Source organism: Trachinotus anak, unplaced genomic scaffold, assembly GCF_046630095.1.
Source record: "Trachinotus anak isolate AG129_WGS33_773 ecotype Australia unplaced genomic scaffold, CSIRO_AGI_Tana_v1 ptg000032l, whole genome shotgun sequence".
Lineage (NCBI taxonomy): Eukaryota > Metazoa > Chordata > Actinopteri > Carangiformes > Carangidae > Trachinotus > Trachinotus anak.
In genome coordinates this window covers 19,232,527-19,256,449 of record NW_027273883.1, presented here as the reverse complement: position 1 = coordinate 19,256,449, position 23,923 = coordinate 19,232,527, and the positions used below count along the sequence as shown (strand labels likewise).

At 42.9% G+C, this 23,923-nt stretch overlaps 2 protein-coding genes across 11 annotated transcripts in view; both read right to left on the bottom strand.

Moving 5' to 3' along the window:
* grb10b (growth factor receptor-bound protein 10b) overlaps window positions 1-10,261 on the bottom strand; it is a 63,481-nt gene extending 53,220 nt beyond the window's left edge. For all 3 annotated transcript variants that reach the window (XM_071468353.1, XM_071468355.1, XM_071468354.1), the window contains exon 1: window positions 9,893-10,261. The gene's annotated coding sequence lies outside the window, so the exon portion shown is untranslated. The remainder of the gene's footprint in view (window positions 1-9,892) is intronic.
* Window positions 10,262-14,081: 3,820 nt separating this feature from the next.
* The window catches only part of cobl (cordon-bleu WH2 repeat protein), a 57,451-nt gene continuing 47,609 nt past the window's right edge, over window positions 14,082-23,923 (bottom strand). For 6 of the 8 annotated variants that reach the window (XM_071468385.1, XM_071468390.1, XM_071468388.1 and 3 more), the window contains 8 exons: window positions 22,244-22,622; window positions 20,791-20,909; window positions 20,376-20,567; window positions 18,670-20,246; window positions 18,314-18,541; window positions 18,048-18,164; window positions 16,715-17,029; window positions 14,082-15,973 (listed from right to left, as the gene is read on the bottom strand). In XM_071468385.1, coding sequence (XP_071324486.1) covers window positions 15,890-15,973; window positions 16,715-17,029; window positions 18,048-18,164; window positions 18,314-18,541; window positions 18,670-20,246; window positions 20,376-20,567; window positions 20,791-20,909; window positions 22,244-22,622 — 3,011 coding nt within the window. In that variant the 3' untranslated portion in view covers window positions 14,082-15,889. The remainder of the gene's footprint in view (window positions 15,974-16,714; window positions 17,030-18,047; window positions 18,165-18,313; window positions 18,542-18,669; window positions 20,247-20,375; window positions 20,568-20,790; window positions 20,910-22,243; window positions 22,623-23,923) is intronic. The other 2 variants (XM_071468389.1, XM_071468393.1) reach the window with 1 other exon arrangement.

Genomic DNA, 23,923 nt, shown 5'->3' with positions numbered 1-23,923 from the left:
TCTCTCTCTCTCTCTCTCTCTCTCTCTCTCTCTCTCTCTCTCTCTCTCTCTCTCTCTCTCTCTCTCTCTCTAGAGTTCTGTTGACTTGTCTGTGTATCTAACTGTCTAGTCACGGTCCACCTGCCTGCCTGCCAGCCTCTGTACATTTCTGTGCGGCATTCACTGCTCTATATATACTGCTGTCCTTTTCTAATTGGGAAAACATTCAAAATAGTGGGCATTATTTATAGCGGGGCATCCAGAAACATACCCTAGCATAAACTTGTGCAGTCTGCAAGTCAGGGTAGTCAGCCTACTTTCATGCAAGAAGCTGGAAGTGCTCCAGTTCACGAAAGCACATCTATTTAAAGAAGGAAAGAAGTCCTTCGCCTCTAAAACTTCATCTGACGTTCAGTGTCAAACACATGGCATGTGGCATAGGTGCTGAGAGTTCATGACTGTCAGTCTGCTGTTTTCAAATCTACCCCTGAACCAATAGAGTATGTCTTTGGAGCGAGAGACACAGTGTGGATTACAGTGTGTGTATTGTGTAACTTGCTGAAACATAAGAATAAGTAACTTCTAATACTGTTATGGTTCTGTCCCGATGCATGCAGGGTAAAATTGGCAGAAGTGCAGTTACTGATATGGACCCTGGTGTCACATGTCTCCAGTCTGGCTCTTTTGGCAAAAATAGCGCAAGTCAGAGTGATGAGCCGTTAATGGTACAAATACACAGTCCAGGACATAGTTTTATTCAAACACATCACATCAGAGCCCTTCTGGTCGTATTTGGAATGAATCAAACCTCTGTCACACATGGAACCTGCATCGCTGGGTTCAACAACCATAAACTAAAAGCCCCGCAGTTTTTGATGGCAGCATCTGTACGGCTCAGCTGCACAGCTGTGTCAACCACTCGCCCCTGTGTATATAATTGTAAAATGTGTTCATCTCAGTCAGCTTGACTTCAGCTGATTGGACTGGACACAGCTTAACTTGGGGCTGTTCAGCTCTGCTCAGTCATCTTAGGAACGCAGAAAGCACATTCCTTCCATATAGGGTACTGGGTGAAAAAACACACGCAATATAGCAAACCCCAACCTCGTGAAATGGCATGCACTGATTGGTGGGCCAGCCAGGGATAGGGTGATGAGAGAAAGTGAGCGACATGAAGCGGAATACGTGTGTATGTGAGTGTGTGTGCACACACACACACGCATGCGCACTCACACACACAGATTGTAAGCTTTCTACTTAGGTATCGTAAGGTCAAAAGGCCACTTTTTTATGCCTGCAGGGGTCAGGTAGTGTCAGGAACAAAGCGTTTTATCTGCGACGCCCTGGGGTACAGGGTCTGCACAGGACTGTTTGTTCTGTCTCACTCTCAACCGCTCCTGCAGGGTTTCCAACCATTACCGCCTGCTACTGCCGATGCACCATCCCACCAGCTCCTGTGGGGAATCTGATCACTCCATGATTAACCTTTGATCACTTCTGTTCTATCAAAAAACTGTCTGCCCCAATCCCGCAGGGAAAATACATGCGGCATTAATGGATTTTTATCATAATCGATACTGACACAAATACTCGACTCTTTGATAAGCCATGTTTATAAGTGTGTGATCTAAAAGGAAAGGAAAAGTGCATAGAACATCATGGATCATATGTTTCTATAATAGTGTAATTTCCCATAACTAGAGATATAAACAGGATGCTGTGAAAATCACACTTGGAGTACATCTGTTTCTAATGTTCCTAATATCTACACAAAATTCATGTCACTTGATTTTATTTCATGCCTTACCATATTTGACGCATAGGGTTTACTGGAAGGTTGCGTAAGGTTTACTGGGAGACAGTGCTTCTACATGAAAGGTTAAGCCCAATAATAAACAGCCTCTCATGTTTTCATATATGAAATTTTATCTTGTGATAATGATGCTGACTACACAAGAATAAATACGTCCCACGCTTGGAGCATTTGTGTTGGGTCCCGTGGGATCTGTGGAATCCCACCGCACCCCAGGGCATCACTGAGACAGACAGTTCAGCTGGAACAAGCTTCACATCACGTCTCTTCAAATGGCAGCGTCAAAGGCCTCCTGCTGCACCCAGGGGGAGCAGTGAGTGTATGCAAGTGTGTACGTACATACACAGTATGTGTGTGAGCACTTCCTCAGTCTGATTTACAGCATATCTAAACATACTATCTGGGCTTGTAATGACTCCTTTAAAAGTTTCTCTTTGCAGTGAACTAAAGTTCACTTCAACAACCACTGTTGGCCCAAGGTCACCCCTTCCACTGGCAAGTGTCCTACAGTCCAACTCCAGGGGGGTCCTCAGATTTTCATGCAGACGGAGAGATGAGAAAAATCACCAGTCATGGGACAGCTTTATTCAATGCTCATTTCCACAACTAGGAGTTGGTGAAGACCAAAAAAGAGGTAAAAGAAGAGTGAATACTTGACTTAGATTTACCAGGTGGCCTGAAACATGACTCCAAATGAATGCTAATGTTGCTCAAAGTGTGAGGGATGAATAAGTAATCGACTGTTGATCCTTTCATGACACCCTTCATTCAGCTTATTTCTGCTGCCCCAAGTGGCAAAGAAAATCAGTTAATGCAGGTTTAATGATCTTTACAATCCCTACACAAAAGAAATGCTGGCCCGGACGGCCACCTTTCAGACACTGGTCACAGTGCACTCTCAAGTACCACACCTACAGGACTCATCTGAGCGCCCCTCCCCCCACCCACCCACTCCTGATTCCCACTGTTAACCCACGCTGCACCGCAACTCTTCAGCTACCTCTCTCTCCTCAAAACCCTTGCCCAGAGCCCCCGCCTCCCTTCTCCAACCCCCATTCTGCAGTGCGCCAGTCCAGAACATAACCGGCGTCTTAATTCAAGACATGGCATGGATCCAACTCAGTGTCTGGGGAAGAACCCATTGACGTGGATGTGCTAACTGTAACCCACCCCCAAGAGAGGGGAGGTCAATTATTCTACTGTATATGTTTAAACCGGACAGACACACTGAAAGAAAATATTTAGCCTGAAGCTGTGAGTTATCAAAACTTCCTACAGCGAGGTGATCTAAAGAAATGTACTGTATGTGAGAAGGGGAGTGGTATGGGTAGAGAGCCAAGTTGACTGCTCCGCTGTATTGTGTTGCTGTGAGCTTGACATTCCCACCAGCACTCTGCTCAGTAGGTAACTCTTACAATGTGTGTATTTTTATACCTGCAACAAATGCGACAAGTCACCTTGAAGTAGTGGAGTCACTAGATCACAAACAGAAACTGACAGAATTAGGTCCTTGTACAACTGTAGAGCAACAAATAAAAGACTTTGAAAATGGGAAAACCTTTAGACTTTACTTTAGGAAGTGCATGGTATTACACTAACCAACAAAACTGTCTACTGATCAAAAACATTTGATAGTCCAAGGGAATGCAAATATTTCCAATTATAAATTTTCAAGCTTCTCAAATTACAACCCCATTTCCCAAAAAGTTGGGACACTGTGTAAAATGTAAATAATAATAATCTAATGATGTGCAAACCATATTTAATCAAAAATAGATCAAATACAACATATCTAATGTTGAAATGCTGAAATTTTATTGTTTTATGAAAAATATATGCTCAATTTGAATTCACCATACCAATAACACGTTTAAGTTGCAACTGTGTGTGTGCGCATCGCCTCTTCTTTTAACAACACTCGTAAAGGAGACCAGTTGCGGGAGTTTTGAGAGTGTAATGTTGTCCAATTTTTGCCTGATATAGGAGTTCAACTGTTCAAAAGTGCAGGGTCTCCTTTGTCATATTTTTCGTTTTGATGATGCACCAAATGTTTTCAGTGGGTGACAGGTCTGGACTGCAGTCAGGCCAGTTTAGCATCCAGACTCTTCTACTACGGAGCCATGCTGTTGTAATATGCGCAGAATGTGGTCTGGCATTGTCTTGCTGAAATATGAAAGGCCTTCTCTGAAAAAGACATTGTCTGGATGGCTGCATATGTTGCTCCAACACCTGTATATATCATTCAGCATTAATGGAGCTTTCCCAGATGTGCAAGCTACTCAAGCCATGGGCACTAATGCACCCCCACATGGGTGCTGGCTTTTGAACTGTGAGCTGATAACAAGCTGGATGTTCCCTCTCCTCTTTAGCCTGGAGGATGCAGCACCCATGATTTTCAAAAACAATTTGAAATTTTGATTCGTCAGACCACAGGACAGTTTTCCATTTGGCCTCAGACCATCTTAAATGAGCTCGGGCCCAGAGAAGTGGGCGACGTTTCTGGATCATGTTTAGATATGGTTTCTTCTTTGCATGGCAGAGTTTCAACCTGCATTTGTGGATGCAGCGATGAACTGTGTTCACAGACAGTGGTTTTCAGAAGTGTTCCTGAGCCCATGCAGTGATTTCCACTATAGAATCGTGTCTATTTTTAATGCAGTGCCACCTGAGGACCTGAGGATCACAGCTATCCAATATTGGTTTTCAGCCTTGTCCCTTTGCCTACAGAAATTTCTCCAGATTCTCGGAATCTATTATGAACCATAGATGTTGGAATTCCCAAACTCTTTACAATTTTACGTTGAGGAACATTATTCATCAGCTGTTGCACTTTTTGTCCACGCAGTCTTTCAGAGAATTGTGAGATATTCAACCAGGTGTTTTTTTTTTAGCATTACACAGGCTTTTCCAGTCTTTTGTTGCCCGTGTCCCAACCTTTTTGAAACATGTTGCTGGCATCAAATTCAAATTGACAATATATTTTCAATGATTTATTTAATTATATATTTTAACAATAAAATGTCAGCATTTCAACATTTGATATGTTGTCTTTGTTCTATCTTCAATTAAATATGGGTCTACGTGATTTGCAAATCATCGCATTCTGCTTTTATTTACATTTTACACAGTGTCCCAACTTTTTTGGAAACAGGGTTGTAGGTTGTCAGAGAATGTGTGTGTGCATGTGTGTGTGCATGAGCTGGCTGTTGTTCTTGCAGCAATGCTACACTGAAAGACAGGGAGAGAGGGTTGAACAGAGCATCTCTGTCTTCAGTTTTAATCAGCAGATTAGATGGTAGTCACTCCTCACTGGATGTGCTTGTTGCACATGTTGATTAGTCATTAACTGGCAGCTTTCATTATCTGAGAGCAGCAGCATAAAGTGGGGCTATAAGAGAGGGCCTGATGTCATGCCGGGGGAGGCTGAATAGCACCAGTCTATGAGAGAAAGGCCTTTTGGAAACATGGACAGTGCCTAATTGGATGAGGATTTCATTGGGCTGCTTGGGAGAACTGGTCTTATGCAATGGCAGAGATGAATGGACAGGGCTTGGGAGCAATGGTGCTTGTGCACAAGTTGGCCGTAATGGTGGCCCAAGAGGGCCACATCAGATGGATTCGGCTTCTCCTGACACCATCTTCACTACACCTGTTGGTAGCACAAAACCTCTTTCAGCTATGACTGCGGCAAAGTACGCAGAATTGTGGCATTAGATCTACTTTTATTCAGGAACACAAACCTGCTAAAGCCATAATCAAGTCTGGGCAAATGAAATCAGCAGCAGCAGCAAAAAAGAAACATCAAACCCAAATAAAACTGACCTTGTAAGTAAAACACATAAAAACTTGTATCAGAAAAGGGATAGAGTTCTATGTGACCACTTGGCAGGATTTATTTTACTTACTTACACTTAGGGATGCTAACAAACTTGGCTGGCTGAAAAAAAAAAAAATCATATTAACAAAGACTTAAGCATAAGTCCTAGTCCTAAGTACCAAAGTACACCACTCTAAACCCCAGTTGCTTCTAACTATGGGGATAATACTGAAAAAACAGAGGGCAGAAAATGCAATTCATGTGCACGCATACATAGTTTAAAGTGCTCTATTCAGAGCACAAGGGAGATTCAGAGCGAGGTTTAGGACAGTGCTATAATTCAGGAACAGAAAAATGCCTATATTGATCCAAGTTTTCGCACTGGGAAATATTTCTGCGAAAAGAAGCCCTTTTTTGTTTTTAATCGTTCAGCACATCTACCGAAGCCAACTAGCCATGGTTTGTTTTGATTTTGCATTGCAGATTTCAGCTGCTGTGAGTGAGACGGAGAAGCGGAGAGAGACAGGCAGAGATAAAGTCGGAGAAACTGGGAGAGAGAGGCCGGCTGAAGAGAGCGAGCTGATGGGGGCAGACAGTGAGGTAGACAGATGGACAAAGAGACAAAGATAAACTGAGAGATGACAGACATATAGAGATAAAAGCAGGGGAACGTGAGAGCAAGGGAAAAATGGTTCACCTATGCTTTGGAGAGATCATCTCGTGCGACACATCGCCATGCATCCGCACCACGTTACCTGTGTGCACCTGAGCCCGTGCTCCCTCAGGTGTTCAGTTACCTACAGAATAAAGGCAACATTCTTGCCTCTCACGCAGACTTGGGTTTCAGCCACATTTGGACCAACACCAGACAGTGAGAAACTCAATCCACCGTACACTGCAGTGGTTAGGGCAAGCGAACGTTGCATCATCCTAGGTCACAAGTGGAAAGCGGTGAGAATCGGGTTTGTACAGGTCCGTATTGACATTATGGAGGTGGAGGGGGAAGAAAAATACCACAGAGTTTTTCCTCTGGCAAGGTCTTAGGTTCTTAGAAATGAATTTTCACCAAGCAGAGCATAATTACTCAGCAGTTATCGTTGACATACCAAGTACATAAGACATTAACAGAGCTGTGATGTCAACAATAACAGGTCAAATTAGTCTTAATTAATAAAAGTTGGTGGTTAAGTACCGATTCAAATAACCCAAATGCATAAGTTTGTAGAATGCTCTTGGCCAAGCCAATGTAGAACATTTTGATGGAAGACAGACTTAGTATCTAGAAATGATGCCTGATTATGCAACTGAGTCCAAACTTTACCTTCAGCCAGAAAACAAATAAAAGCAATCGCTGGGTTATTTTTTGACCACTGACAGGCCAGCTGAGCATTGCTCTGCTTTTAGGTCCAGGCAGAGTCAGTCTGTCATGAACTGTGCTGTGGTCCCCCAGCAGGCTTGGGTTAATGGTGTCATGACATCAGGGAGGGGGTATGAACAGTGTATAAGCCTAGACTAACCAGTGCTGAATGACTGCTGGCTGACGCAAGACCCAATGGAATGCTGCCTAGAGCACGACCACAAGCTCTTATACCACCAATACCAGCTAATAGGATATCTCTGCCACTTTTGCCCAGCTGGAACTACATGCATACATGCAAGGGCGAGGGGGAATACACAACTTAATATGTACTTGGACATCAAGAAAAGTGCTCAAGTTGAAATGGAAGCTCAAGTTTTGGTTATGCAATAAATCTCTGGGGTGATCACGGCCATGCATAGTCTTTCAGTCAAAAGCCCGTGGAGTGTGAGCTGCAGAATCAACTGCATTTTAGATTTTTAAGAGTCTCACAAAAGACAAAACACACATGTCTGAATCCTCGAGTGAGTTGAGTATAGCTTATTGTAAGTATAATTATGTGCAATATGTGCAGTCAGCAGACTTTTGGCAGCCCGCACTCTTGCAGAGTTCATGCCCCGTCATGCCTGTGCTTACTGAGCATGGACTTGAAATAGCAGGACTGGTGCTGAGGGTGGGGGGGTTGGAGGGGGAACCACAGCTTGAGCGGTTGCCATGTACACAGAGATGTGACCACAACATAATTAAATGAAAGAAAGCAGGAAATAATGGGTAAGGGCAAGGAAAAGAGAAATCCTCTTTGGTTATGAGTGTGAGGGTGTTAAAAAAAAATCACATGCTTGAAAAGAGACGAACACAACATGTTTAAGACAGTAGCAGCAGTGATCAAACTACTTCACATTCAACCCAGCTTTAGGGTTAACATGCAGAGAACCATGCGTGTGTGCAGTGTTTCAGTGCCCCTCTGTAGGTTACCACCTCGAGTGATACATCAGTGATGGTGCATTGTGTATTTTACTGATTCCATCAGGGTTGCTGACCGTGCTTTGCTTGCCTTTATTATGAAAGATATAATGAGGTTAAATTCAAGTAACACTGATCAATTTAACCCAGTAGTAATTAATCCAATGAGCGATGAATGACAAAGTCAAAATGCTACATGCACTCAAAACCACCAGACACAATATCAATCCATGCTTACAATTTGGATTTATCCTAAACACACAAGTCCAACCTATGGAAATGGAAGCTCTGCCTGTGCAGCTGACAAATTTAGGTGTGTGCCAAATTTTTCGAACACTCAGAAGAGACAGCTATTTCAACAAGTTTTCCCCTTGAAAATGTGCACTGGCACAATAGATTTTGGACGTATTGCCTAGAAAAATTTACCACGTGCATCAGTCTCTCAGTGCCTCCTTCCAGTCTAACCCCACAATCCCAGTGAGAGCCCTGATCTACATTCAAAACACACAGGCCGACGCCGATAGTTCCCAGAATCATAAATTTGGGTGGTTATGCAACTTTCTGCAGAGACCACATGCAGCCAATAAAGAAATTGATTTGGACCAGTGCCCAAATGACAGGGTGGATTAGACTATCTATGGAGAGTTGCTTTGTCAAGACATTTGCACACAATGTTAGATTAGATAGTGATCAAGCGCTCGCTCTCACTCACTTACCCCTTTTTGGTCTATTAAAGTTACTTTTGTTAAACATAGTTTATCAAAGTCTTGTGAAACTGAGACAAAATATTGTAATATTGACTTGGTGATAGAAGCTGAAGTAGGCTTTTATGACAAATGTCACAATGAAACAACAGAGAATGGTGAAGTGGTGCATCTGCAGTTACAACATGCAAAGAACAGAACAGGGCAATATCTAGGTTTAGTGAAGGCTTGGAGATAAATGAGCAGGCCGCGGGTTTCCGACAGATTTTCACATCAAGACTTCCCAACGCAGCCCTCTGGGAATGTTTTTGCCTTTATAGCCGATTGACTCAGTACTACAGACCTGCTTAACAAGTGCACTGATAACACTTTTTACAGTCAGCTTGGTGATTTAAAAGGGACCTCTTCCTCTTGCTGTGGTAAGTTGTGGTGGCTCAGTTCAAATCAGCCATTCATCACTGTGCTGGGGACCCCCTGGAACCCACCCAAGGACCCCCGGGGGTCCCGGAGCCCACTTGGGGAACCACTGCAGTCGGGTTTCATGAACATCCCTGGGAAAACGCCCCCCCCCCCCAACACCCCCTCCCTCCCCACCCCCAAAGCAAACGCTGCCAAAAGGATAAGGCGATAAGGCGAGACTGGCGAAACTCTCACAGAATTTAGTCTTGGGGGGGGGTCTGGAGTCCTGCTGGATTCAAAGTAACCTATAGTCCACTGTCGCTGCTGTTACGCAACTGTAAACAGCGCAGGTTATTCGGGAGACTCGAATCACAGTAGCCTAAACGCTGGTGGGAAAGAGGTGCGGGAAAAGCCCATGAGATTCAGACGGTTTATCGGCACACGCACCACCAACCCCGGCACAGGCTGGGGTGTCTCCAGCGGAAGCCCCCCCACCACCACCACCAGCCGGGATCCAGCGGAGTCAGTACAGCTTCATGCAACAGCTCGATCCGAGGAATAAACTTGTTTTCAAAGTTCAATGACCGGCCGCGGCGTTGTCAGAGAGGAAGGCATGGACCCGGGTCCCGCTAGGCGGTTACGCGCAGCGCTCACATGTGTTCCCACCCGTGTCATCACAACAGCACATTCAACTTTTATTTCACACGCTCACTGACCACTCTCCGTGGACTTTTTATCCACCCCCCCCCCCCCCCCCCCCCCACACACACACACACACACACACATCCTCCTCCCCTCCTTCCCTCCCTCCCGAAGAAGGAGCATGAGAACTGCTTCTCCATCCGGTAACATGCACTCACCTTACGGCCAGATCCGATGAGGCGGGCGACGACCCTCGGAGACGAAGCGGAGAGCGGCGGTGTGGAGATGAAGGGGCCCTCGGCGGCGCTGGATCAGGCCACGGTGGTCAACATTCCCGGACTGGACAGCGAGACAGAGGCAACAGAGGAAGAGGCGAAAACAGTGGCTGCAAAGACTGCGGGCAGCTCATCTCATGCGGCCGGGGACACACACACAGACACACACACACACACGCACACGCACCCATACATACACACGCACACACATACGTACGCGCACACAAACACATACACACGCACGCAAACAACTCCTCCTCTTTAGACTAGACCACGCCCACAAGTGAGGGGTGATTAATGCGGCGTTCACGTCTTATGGGAATAAGGGCGTGTTCAGAGGATTCCGCTTTTATTTTTTGAAGAGCTCCCTCAATGGCATTTTGAGTCGTGTGTGTGTGTGCTGTTAAAAACAACACATACACACACACACACACACACACACACACATAGAATCTGGGGCTTACAAAGTGTCTTAATACACAAGCTTTTTAAACAGTTTGCGTGTTCACGTTGTTTCTCATTTCAAACCATCTGTAATAGAGACGGGAGCAGTTGCTCGATTGTGAATCATTTCTTTTCTTTTCTTCTGACGAAGTTGTTACATCACCTCATGTGTATGTTAAACAAAATTCATCCTCCACCAATCTTAAAGTTCTGAAATAATCACGTTTATAAATTTGGTGTGGTTGATGATTTTAGCTTCCCTCTTAATCTTTGCACAAACAGTAGAGGATTAACACAATCTATAGGTGTTTAAAATGTTAAAATCTTAATCTATTCTGTTCATATAATTAATATAAACATTTAAACTGCTTAATTTCCTGTCCCAGTTTCCCTTTTTAAAGTTGGCTATTCTATGCAGATTTTGCTTTAATTGTATTGAAGCAGAGGGTTGTAAGGTGCACCAGTAGGAGGGGTTTTCCTACCTTGTTTCCTTCACTTGCTTGATGTGAAAATAAGATAACTATTCTGTGTATTGTCCCTTAAAATGGGTGTTTGCTGTTCAGTAAGGATATGCACACATATTGCTGTTTACTTAGGACCATGTGACTAAAGATGAATGGAACCATGAAATAACTTTAACCCAGATATTCATTAGTGCATACGTCAAATTCAGTTTCAAGGACATTAAATATGTCATTGTCTTTATATGAAACAACATCATTGTAAATGTTGTGTTATTTAACAACCATCAAAAATATTTTTTGATTGATTAGACAACTGGTTTCCTTTCTGTTCCTTCCTTTCTGCCAAAGGATTCTGCCTCTAAAAACCGACATGACACTGTTACAACAATGCATGTACTGTGCTGGATGTGCCAAGGGGTCAAAGTTCATTACCTCCAACAAGGAGGCTATGTTTTCACCACCTGTTTATTTGTCAGCAGGATTGCGCAAAAAGTACTGAATGATTTTCACCAAACTTGGTGGAGGGTTTGGGGAAGGGACAGGGAAGAACACATGAAGTTCACTTACAATGAATTTGATTTTTTTTCTCTTTGCAGTCTGGTGTATGTGTATGGATTTCTAGTTTATTTATATGTCCATGTTACAAGTTATTTCTTAAAAATACTTTTTCGGACCAAAAGATCACAATGTGGTCAAAATGGTCACAGGGGAAGAATATCCACACCATGCTACACCATGAACCTAAAGTCAAGGACAACACTGCGGTTTTAATTAAAAGCCCTGCTCTGACAAGCACAATCAGGAGTGAAAACAGTAGTAGCTGTGAGGTATGTATATTGCACAACTGGGGGTCAAATCTCATGGCACTGGCATCGCCTTCCTGCCAAGGTTGTGTTTTTATCCCTCTGAGCCTTGTAAGTGTATTGCACAAGACCTTCTGATGTTTATATGGCTAAGGGCAACATCAGGGGGTGTACATTCAGCTTGTGTTATTGCAGTTTAGACTATAAACTAGTTTAAAACATAGAGACATCAATAAAATGTTTATGGTAGGAAGAGACTGAAAGGCGGTGACTTGAACTGGACCCCACAGCACTGTCAGATAAAGCTCTGCAGTGATACCAGGGATAACCCACTCAGTTCATTTTCATACTGCCTGGCATAGTTCAGACGAGGATTAGTTCAAGTGATGGGAACACACCGTGGGAGTCTGAAGTGGAAAAGGTCATCAGTCCCGAGCTGTGTGCGTATGTGTATGGATCAGGACCACAGGGGGCTCACACTGTGTCCCCTCAGTGTGCGTAAACACGCACACAAAGAGCAGACATTGCGACCATTGCACCACACCCATACTTTACAAACAAACACACATCATGTCTCTCACACTCAGGGTGCCACCATGCAACAAAGCATTCTTCCTATGAGACACATTATGTTGATTTCACCTCATCAGACATTCAGCATCACACAGGTCTTTTGTCCGGATACATCAGATACATAGTAGACTGCCCGACATCAGAAAACAAAGTCAACATAAAACCCCTGCTGATAGTCTGTGTCACTGTGTCCATCACTCATAAGTCGGGACGTCAGGACTAACAAAGCTGTGTAATGCAAGCCGAGGCAGTTGGTGAATGGCTTTCATTTAAGTGTATAAGAGGGCTATGGATGAATATGATTTTAGTGCTTACACAGAGGGAAGTCAACATGTTTACTGCTCATTATTTATTGAGTTTAAAAAAAAACAAAAAAAACAGAAACATATATTGCAAAACGCAACCACTGACATATCCCTCCTCACACCCATATCTCAACAACCTACTCAAAGTGGCTGATCTGAAATATATGATTACCTAATCTTAGTTTTGTTAGTTAACATGGTGATTGACAGCGTGACATGTAGCGTTCCCTGCCTTAGGCCTTCAATCGAAACTGTTATGGCAACAAATACAAACAAACCAACAAGGTCGGTGAAGGCATAACCACAGCCAAACCTAACTTAATTTATTTCTGTTGTATTATGTGGCGTGATCTTCTGGTAATTCTTGATTCAGAGGTTGTTTACGTTGGCAGGACGGTTAAAATGGTTTGGAACTGTAACACAGGCACAGGCTCAAACACACGTACACAACAAAAAATATCGTTCACACCCACCCACACACACAGAGACATCCACCCACCCGAACACATCCTTCAGAGATTTGTAAGGCAGATTAGAATGGCTGTAGAATGAGCATGAATTTTGACCCATAAAAAAGCCTGTGGTCCCTGCAGGAATTTACAGCTCTTTCTGGCCAGTGCAGACAAGATTACCTCTCTGCACACTGACTTACAGAGCGTTCAGAAAGTATTCAGACCCCTTCACTTTTTTCATATTTTGTTTTGTTTCAGCCATATGCAACATTCATTCTTTCCCTCATCAATCTACCCTCAATATCCCATAATGACAAAGAGAAAACACAATTTTACAGCGCTTAGTTGAAGCACCTATGGCAGAGTTTACAGCATCGAGTCTTCTTAGGTATGACCCGACCAGCTTTGCACACCTGGATCTGGGGATCTCCTGCCACTCTTCTGTGCCGATCCTCTCAAACTCTGTCAGGTCGGATGGGGACTGTCAGAGGACAAACATTTTCACGTCTCTCCAGAAACTGTTTAATTGGGTTCAAAGTCAGGGCCCTGGCTGGGACACTCAAGGACATTCAGAGTTATCCCAAAGCCACTCCTGCGTTGTCGTGGCTGCGTGTTTGATTTTTATGCCAATATGTGCACCTATACACATTGTGTATTTCAATGTGATTTTGCAACTAATGTGGATATTTGCATCATTCAGTTCCTTCGGGGGGAAGGCAGGGGGCACAGTGACTAGTGTTTCAGGAATCAGGAATGCAGGTTAGATTCAAGTTCTGTGAGAGTCATTTTGTGTGACCACATAGTGATGAGTCAGGGCGATGAACTGCTGCCCGGAATAGTAGCTCATCTGTGGTGTTGCAGAGAGAGGGAGGTTACAATATATTTCATAAGGACAGCAGGAAGACCACAGTCTACAGGCAACCACAGTGCTGGGAATGGCACAGGCACATTAGAGTGATGCCTTCCAGGGCAAGGGTCAAAATACCATCTGTTCAGTCTGACATTTTCCTATTCAAAGGGGAATTTGATACTTTTTGATCTGTATCATTTCAACAAGGAAAAACATTTTAAAAAATGTCAGAAGCAAGTCATTTTTCTCTTGATTACAAAATTATTTATTGAATCAAAAATTAGGTAGACAAAAATAACTGTGTAACCTTCTGAAAAAACAATGTGCAATTAAAACTTAAAAAGCCATAGCTTATAAAATTTTCATGCTACCAGTGGAATAGCTTTCTATCAAAGTTTTACATGAAATCTATCACAGCGATGATCTTTCTTTACTTTACAGAATATACAGTGCTACAATGTGCTGTAGGCTATTGTGTGTAGATGACATCATCTAGCAGGAATGAAAGAACTCTTTCTAGTTAGAGAAAGAAAAAATAGAAACGCTATTAAGGTTTTCACTCTCAGGATAAAACATACAACAGTAAAAATATTTTTGTGTTCAAACTGAGCATAAATTAAAATAAATCTTTATAAAACTAAATGCGACTCCCTTAACTCAGATTTTTCTCACAATACACAGCAGCAAGCATTTGCACCTGAATATGGATGCTCTAGGTTTTTCTGTATTCTAAGGATTCAGCGTGAACATCCTACGATATCTATAACAACAATATCGAATGCTAGTGGTCCACTCTTCCTCTATCAAACATAGTTACTCCACACCGTAAACATTACCTACAGAGGAGCACAATGAAACATTTAAATCAAGGCCATAGATAACCTAAACATCTGCTTTCCCCCAACTGTTTTTTTTTGTGTTACATAGCCATTAATAAACTAATCTCTTTGCTCATCATGGCATCCACCATTGATATACTTAAATAATAATGCTTCAAAAGTATTGAGATGTCAAGGAAAGAAAAGGTTAATCTTAATATGTAATATATCAAACATAAAAAGGCATGTTCAGTCATATTGCACCTGTACAAATACACGTTTCTCCAAGCTACTGACCAGATTTGACAATGTCTTTAGATTATAAACAGCAGCACAAATGAAGGTTAGAAGCTAAAACAGGAGCATAATGATCTAAGAGGCACTAGTCAGTCATCACCATTTCATTCCTCAAAGCCAGGAACTGTAGCAGTTGGCATCATGGACCAGATCTGGATAAAATATGCATTGCCAATTGATCTACCCATTGTTTTCTTAAGTGTACTTAAGTAAGTTGTCCAAACCTGGAAACATTGTCAGATCCAACTCATTGCAACCCTCCTAGAATTTCTACATTACCTACATAACACTGAGCAACAGTATAAGGCATTCGTGACTTCCTGTAGTAAAAGCAAATAAAAAGATCAGAACAAAAACAACAACAACAACAACAACAACAAAAAAAAAAAATCTGAAAATAGCATAAACCATTTAAATATGCTTTCATTGGCACACTTTTTACAAGGTTCCAGTTAAAACTACTGAATTCAAGTACAGATGGCAAGATATGTTCAGGAGCAACACTATGTTATACAGATGATCGCAAACATGTTCCAGCAAGATATTGTTAGGAGCTGAAACATCTGATATCATGGATGGAATTAACTGCAAACCTTTCACCTATCACACCTTTATCAGACAGATGTTGCAGGTGTTTGGCTACTAACAATGTTCCTCTTGCAAGAGGAAATGTTTCAATCATTCCCCTTTTATATAAAAATGTTTTAGTGGATAACATAAGAGAAAATAACAGTCTCCCGGCCTTACTGTTCCTTTAAAAACTGCAGTAGGTTAAGCCTAAGGCCACAGGCTGGTAGTGAGAGATGTGAGGTTCAAAGGAGGTTCACTCAAAATATGACTCAATCCAGTTTTCCCGTCGTCTGCTGCAGAAGCACAAACCAGAAAGGAATTTGATCAATTATTCCTTGTTGCGGTGATGTGGGCTTCCCTCCTCTTATTGCTGGGGGAGGGCTGAGGAGGTTGCTTGGATTGTTCCCAGTCTCCCATTCACTTGAACTGTCTTTGTGGGCACAGCAACCTGGTGAAAAGAAACACAACATGTCATGTTTGTATTTCTCCACTTTGGAATAACAGTTCATTGCATGCAGGAAGAAAAAAAAGGGTTCTGTGGTTTTGTGGAGTCTAAGTGGACACAAAAAGACAAATATGCCTCAACTTATTATGTAATTTTGTACCTCAGCAGACCTGAAAGAGATGTGCTCAACAATTTTCCTTATTTAACTCATCCTAACACTGGTTTAAATGATGCAAAAATAATACTCAAAGCGGGTGACCTAAAAATCTTCTAGAAAATGTTCATACAGCAGTCCAGTATGACTGTCAGACGAATAAATGTATGTGTTACAATCTACAATTCATTTCCACTTGCAAGCTTTGTTCTTCCAATGAGGCAGGATGTAAGAAACCAGACTAAAGATGTGAGAAGAAAGAGGACACTGTTTCAAATCATATATTTTTCTGTTGCCGCCTCTGGCTTTCTCGTCTCTATCTGTTCCGTCTCTGCCTATTTTCATGTCTGTCTCTTTTGTTCCCTCCCTCTCTTCTTTGAAGACTTCTTGTCTCTCTGAGTGAAATGATGCCATTTTATGCACTAGCACTCAAGAAAAAAAAAATCATTACATGCAGTGCAAATGCTACATTTTAATGTGCCTATGCCATCTTTGTCCAGTGGGACATGTGTCATTGGTTTCAAGACTTGTGCAGCAACTTTCACTCTGTGGTGTAAATGGAAAACTGCTGTATTTTTTTGTATTTGTACCTTTTTCAGCCTCTCAGCAGCTGATCCAGAGCGAATGGCCTCCATCATAGCCTCCCTGGCCAAGGCAGGGTTCACGGAGGTTTTAGCACTTGGCTGTGCCACAGTGCTAGGCTTACCCTGGGGCAAGACAGGGGGAGGAGGTGGAGGTGCAGCCGTGGGCGCTGGTGGTGGCGCTGGCGGTGGTGGGGTAAAGACAGGAGATGAGGTGGAAGTCAAAGAGGGAGAAGAGGGAGAGGAGGGGGCATCTGCACTTCTCTCCTCCTCAGACACCACCTTCCTGAACTTCTCAAGCTCATCAGCAGCCCCAGATTTGGTCTGCAACACACAAAGGAGTGAGACAATGGTAACTCTAGACACATAAACATAGGCGGGAAGCCAGCTGCTCTCACATACATCATGTGTAACTAAACTCACATTCACACATCTAACAGCAACGTCTAACCAGCACATACAGAGATACTTTGTCCGAACAAATTATTTTCTGTTCTAATCTTGCTTCACATTTATATGATTTTATCTTATTTATTTTGTAATTCCATTGTACACGGGTATTTAGTTTTATTTATTTATCCACCTTTTTTTGAGTTGCACTAAGTTTTTGAGTCTAATTTAGTCATGCAGCATTCCTGAGATTCCACTTCTGGTAAGGAACCTCCAGAATAGAACCGCAGATGTTTCAGCTACAGCAGCACGTTTCCTGCCCCCTTTCATTCCACATGGGTCCTTATATGACAGCAAACCACAACTCACAGTCCACACAGAGGGATGGAAATAGACACCCATGCTTGCATAACTTGGTTCATGCATGATTTTGTGAATTGCTAACTAGCTAACAACACACACAAAGTGAAGAGAGGAACACTCAGATTGCCTTTTGCATTCTCCTCTTGCTGTGTGATTGCAATAAGTCCACTTGTTTCTTCTCTTTAAAGTGTAACAAGACTAGGAGTATACAGCCACACTGTTGGCTCTGTGAAGATGTGCCAAATGCTATAATCAGCAAGGCAACATGCTCACAATGACAATGCTGATGTGCTGATGTTTAGTAGGTATAATGTATTCTGACATTTGCTAATTAACACTAAAAACGAAGTAGAGCCGGGACTAATGGGAATGTTGTTAGCTATGCAGGAATTTGGTCATGAACCAAAGTATTGTAAAAGAAAATAATAATTTTGACCTAATGAAGAATAGCATTGAATTAACAATGACTTAGGAGTAAACTCGAATACATTCAAGATCCACTCAAGCAAGGTTTTTATTTCCCTGCCACCCCCTTGATATTGACAGACAGTGCACTGATATTACATAAATAGCAAGACGAGTGTTTTACCTTCCTCAGCCTGCTGGAGTTGCTTTGGGCTCGAATGGCAGCCAGAAGAGCAGACCTCTCATTCTCCTCCTCAACATAAGATGCTTTCTTCATGCTACTGGGACCAGAAGTGGAAATCTAATAATGAAATAAAAAGAGGAAAATCCAAATCACTTTTTTGTCTTCCAGCCAACAGCAACCAAAACAATAATATTCTTATGAAAATTAAGAATATACTGTAGTGTATTATTCATCCATCCATCCATCCATCCATCCATCTATCTCACCTTCTTCAGCCTGTCCCTGCCTCCCCCTGTCTGGATTGCCTCCATCAGATTGCTGTGCAGAGATGTCTCCTTCTCCACAGATCTGCAGATCACCGGTCGGAACTTTTTAACAGGGCCAAACACCGACACCGGCTGTGGTACACTGTCACTGTCTGACACTGTGGCAGAGGACGGTGGTCTTGCATCAGATGTTAGATGGGTGGCTGCCTCTGTCATGTCCCTTGTGTTCTGCAGACAAGATGTGGAGTATTTAGTACACTATTATACACTAACAATTTTATTGCAAAAATTCTCTGTGGTATTTATTTTTCAAGAGACCCATAACATGCAATTTTTGTAGTCCAGGGTTTACTTACACTTGTCTGGCCTTGGGATATGGTCTTTGGAGCTGTGGCTGGTTTGGCAGATGAGTGTAGAGGACTGCTTTTTGCAGGGTTGGAGCTTCTGGGTGAAATATCTTTAATATTGTCTCTGTCATTGCTGGCGGTCACACTTATATGGGCGGAGCCATTAGACTGAATGAGCTTATTCTTGGCTATTTCTGTTTCCAGAGTATAAGAGCTTCCTTTGGTGGATCCAACACTGTCCGGTCTCGCTTCACTAAACTCTCTCTGGCTATCTGACACATACTCTGGGTAGCTCATTAACCTCTTAAGACCAGAAGGGCTGGGTTTAGAAGCAGAGTCATTCTCCTTATTATCAGACAAAGAGGACTGGGAAGATGGGTGTGGATTCACTTGTATGGACCGACCCGATCTCTGGAAGCCAACGGCCTGTGTTTTCACAGAGGCAGAGGAGTCAGCGACGTTAGGGATGGAGTTTGGTTTATCTGAGCTCTTTGGGGTGTATTTAGAGATGGCAGATGCCACATAGTGGCTTGAGGTTCGCCTGGATGGTTTGAGGAAGGACATGTTTCTTTTTGGGTCTGGAAGGAGTGGAGGGGAAAGGGCAGGTTTGTTGCTTGGCTGCTGAATGTTTTTGGAGACTGAAATCTTGCTCTCCACCTCTACCCGCTCCTCCTTTGCAACATGGACGTCTTTCACTGGTTCTTTAGCTTCTTCTTTAACAGTCTCAATACTCTGTTTTGTTTTCAGGTACTCAGCGTTACTGGTCTTCAGCTGAGTTTCTGAAAATAGAGTGGGAATAGTTTTCAGACCATCCGCGTTCTCCTTAGTCTTATTAATCTGACCTTTGCTGGGGGGCACAGGACTTTCTTGTCTCTCATTTGAGCTCCAAAAAAGTTTGGCTTTTCCAGGATGAGGAGACCCCTTGCAATTAATCCCTGACTCTGATGAACCGCCACCTTTGTTCCGGGGGATACCCTCTTTCACCATGTTTCCTTGATCGTCAATCTTAATGGCGCCTGCGGCATTGACACGGACAGCTGGAGCTCCTGTAGCAGCGTGTGCAACAGAAGGTTTGGGAGGGACCACAGTGAAAGTTTTCATCCCAAAGCGTGATGTGACGTTGCGAGTGATTTTACCATGCAAAGTATTAGAGCTGGAGTTATTTTGATAAACTCTGTGCACTTCCTCAGCTCTTTCTGTAGACACTGATCTCTGACTGCTCTGTGGTAGAACAGGTTTCTCTTCTTGAAAAGACTGAGCGTTATTTTTGACAGGATCAGATTTGATCTCAGTGCTTTTGCTCCGTTTCTGCATGCCAACATTCGATTTCACTGCTGATGCTGTTCTTTGCTTATCGTCTTTCACACTCTTGGTATCGGTGATACTCATCTCTTTAATTTTTGCCTCTGTTATCTTGTCTTTCTTTTCATCACCTATAGACTTGTTCTCCAGTGACTTCCTATACTGCTCAGGTTGTGATGGCTGCTTAGTATTTGCACTGTTGCTCTTATTACTGTCAGCAGCTGTACAAGCATTGTTGTTCTTGTTCTGTGGCTTGGTGCTGGACTGTTTGCAAAAATCTGTACCTGTCAAAAGAAGGGGATAAGAAAAAGTCAATGTGATATATAAAAACTACTATTAATGGCACAAAATGTCAACAAAAATATCATAAGCACTACACTTTCAGCTTCTGTTGTTTTTGATGTTCTTCCTACCTTTGCTGCCAGCTGACTCGGTCTTCGTAAGTGACTTTGCCTCATTTTCTAAAATGTTACATTCATAGTCCTCCAGCACTTCATCTATAGCTGTGACTGGCACATCCATGTCCACTACAGACACTGGCACCTCATTACTGTCTGTGGACATGGTATAGGGAGTCTCCTTCACTGAGACAATATCTATATGGTCTGGAGAAGGGAAGCAGATCAAAGCATTAATACATGATACTTCGGCACTTGTGGCACATTTCTATATGGATTAGTAAGCAGGTAACAATGGCTGCTACTTATCAAAATTCACTGAGTAGGAACGGTCACTTCATGTGGACTACAGTTCAACAGTCACTCTACACAAAAAATACAAATGCACTTTAAGATAAGTAGACTGTGATCTATGGCACGTCCCCCTCACCTGCAAGATCGGCTTCAAAATCTGCCAAAGTCTGATGGAGCTGGGCGGTGAGCTCCGGGTCATCCACATAGCTGTCTTTTAACCTGCCCGACTTTGCCTGCGAGCTGATGTCATTGTGCCTGAGGATGGTACACAAAAATATGTGTCAAAAAGACGTCTGCAAATATACGCATGTAAAAACACATAACATCCTTGAAAATAACAAGTCCCGTATCATCTGCACATGCAAAAACAGATCAGCACATAGGGGCAGCCATAATACAGCACTCTCTATGACTCCATGATCCTTATTAACAGTCACCCAGCTACCACCAAACAGCTGTTATGAACCGCTTATTTGATGCTGGTGTTACATCCAGCACCCTTCCCGTTACTAATCTGCCTCAGAAACCAAAAGGGTAAATGCAGTTTAGTAGTAGGAGAGAGTAAAAAGAAGAAGAAGGGTGTTAGTTTTAAATATTTTGTGCTTGTTCAAAGCTGAATTATATTTTTATTGGAGCCCGTTGGCTTTGAAACATGCAGCAGTAAAGATATTATTACCACAGTTTAAACTTCCTTCACTCTCTTCAAGGGTTCAGCAGAGCATTCTCATGAGTTAGTGGCGTATTAGCCATAACAAATTGCAACAAGGAGGCCAAACCAAACAGAATTTGTCTTCTAAGAGACTTGGACTGGAGCTCTTTTCCTCAACGATTCTGAGAAAACAAGGTTATAGTGCTTTCCTGGAATACTGAGGAGCCAGCAGCATCAGGCCAGACCCTGGATTCATAAAGTTTCTCTCAGTGAGAGCATCTATCCAGGATCCTTGGTCTGGGCATATTACCATACACATTTCACAACAACTTAAAAGGCGAAAAGTGATCTGGGGCAGCATTCATTTTCCACGAAGGCCTTTGAACAAGGGCCTAGAACCATAACTATAAAAGCCCAGCACTAAAAGTTGAGAGTGCCAGCTTTGGCTACGACTCAAATATAACACATGGCGAGAACTGCTCTTGGTTATTACTGCTAGCACAGTTGAAAACTATAGAGACTTCTAAAGTTGGTTGAAACAGTAATGGTACTCTCTTCAGGGGAAAATACAGGTGCAAAACTAAACTTGATTGCCAAAAGCACGAATCCAGCTGAAGATTTTAATGCAGGTTTAAGTTATGATCCAGTGGCTCGGCTGGCCTCAGGTCGACAGCAAAGTGAATGGCACATGCATTATCCCAGACAGATGACTGAATAAGGTAGACACTTTTCTCTTGAGGCCAAAGCAGCCTTGCATTAATGTGCCTCACCATTCTGAATGAGGCTTTAATCATCCTGTTTGACAAAAACATCATAAATTATATAGAGTTAAATAGAGTATGCTTGACGTTATTTACTTTCTTCCCTGTGTCCATGTTTCACCCCAACCACCCTACTTGGATGTGTCATCTAGCTCAGCTTTGTATGACTTTCTCTCTACCTGTATCTTGATCCCCAGGTGGCACATCCCTCATCACTGTCACTGGAATTGTCCCGTACTGGTCCGAGCAGTTTCTCTCCTCCGCCTCCCCTACTTCCATCCAAAGACAAACTCCCATCTGGGGATGTGGGCTGGGTGTCAGACGGAGAGCTGACCATGCCTGAGTCTTCGCCCTCTGCCATGCCCTCTGAGGCAGCGTAACCCTGGTCAGGCAGGCTGCTGCCACCGCTGCTGCTGCTGCTGCTGCCCAGGGACAGAGTTTCCTCTTCAGGTGTTTCAGTTTCTGGTTTCTGGCCACTGACTGCAGAGCTCTGCATGGATTGGAGCCAGGCTGGTAGTGGACAGAGGAAGATCTCAGCATCAGTGTTGGGTGTTATCACTGTCCTTTAAAAGTGTGAGTAACTGTTACCAACAATCAGTTTCAACAACCAAATGAAAAAGTTCTGTTAAGTGAAAGTAAACAACTGAGAGTGGGCTTGTATTGGGAAAGGAAGTTAGGCATCATAGAGGCCTCTGGTTTTTTACTCATGCCATGCATTACGTTCAAAAAAGTTTAGGCCTTATTTTTATTTTTCTCAAATCCACAAAGATTAAAAGTCTTTTGATACCTGGAAAGATTAATACTGAGAAAAACAACACAACAAATCATGAGGACATTTGTTTGAAAAGAAGCACAGGATGCAGAGCGAGCATGAAGAGCAAGAGAAGAGGGAAAAAAAAACAGAGGAAGTATTTGAGTTAGTTTCAACATTCATTCTGACACCACACACACACAAACCAGAAAACACAAGCCAAATATACAAACACAAGCCCAGAGCACAACCACCTGTGGCTTGATAAAACAGCTTTAATGATGTGTGGGTGGACTTACTGTAAACAAACCCTTTTAATTAGATTTTTACAGTACTGTTTTAGATTCCACTGAGAGACAGTATTGCTTCATACCCTCTCATCTCTTTAGTACAGTCATGCTCTGGTCAGTGCTGTGGGTTTTGGAGAAGTTATTTAGTCTGTCACTGATCTCATTGAACTCTAGGCCAAGAGAATAAAAATCTATGCACCATTATTTTTTAGGTTTCAGCAGCCATGGACAGCACTGGGAACTCAACAGGGGATTCTTTAAAATGAGTTCAACAGTGAGTGACCTTGTTAGTGATACCGGGTGTGTGTGTGTGTGTGTGAGCATGCATTTGGGCACGTATTGTGCTCCAATATGTCTTTGTGTGTGTGTGTGTGTGTGTGTGTGTGTGTGTGTGTGCACTAGGCCTGTCAGTTTTGGACCTGGTCCTAATGGTGTGGAGAGAACAGTCAGTTCCAGGAGATGTGGTGATGACTCACAGGGCTGTCCTCCCAGCGCCTTCCCAGCAACAGCTTAGTCATGCCAGCTACAGCCACAATCAGCACACACACACACACACACACACACGCACAGACAAGTGCATGTATACACACTGTCTAATGCTCTCATGTGTTTGCACAAGTGTACTGTAACACACAAGTAAACATCCACACGCACTGTATTCTCAAACCTCCAACCCAACATGACCTTAGGCACATGACTCTGTTGAAGCTAAACAAAAGGTGTCTCCATTCCCAAGCAAATCGATACAGTGATGTGTTAAATGTAACCATGCATCAATCCATGCACAATCCAAAAACAAAAACCCTTCCATCTTGATC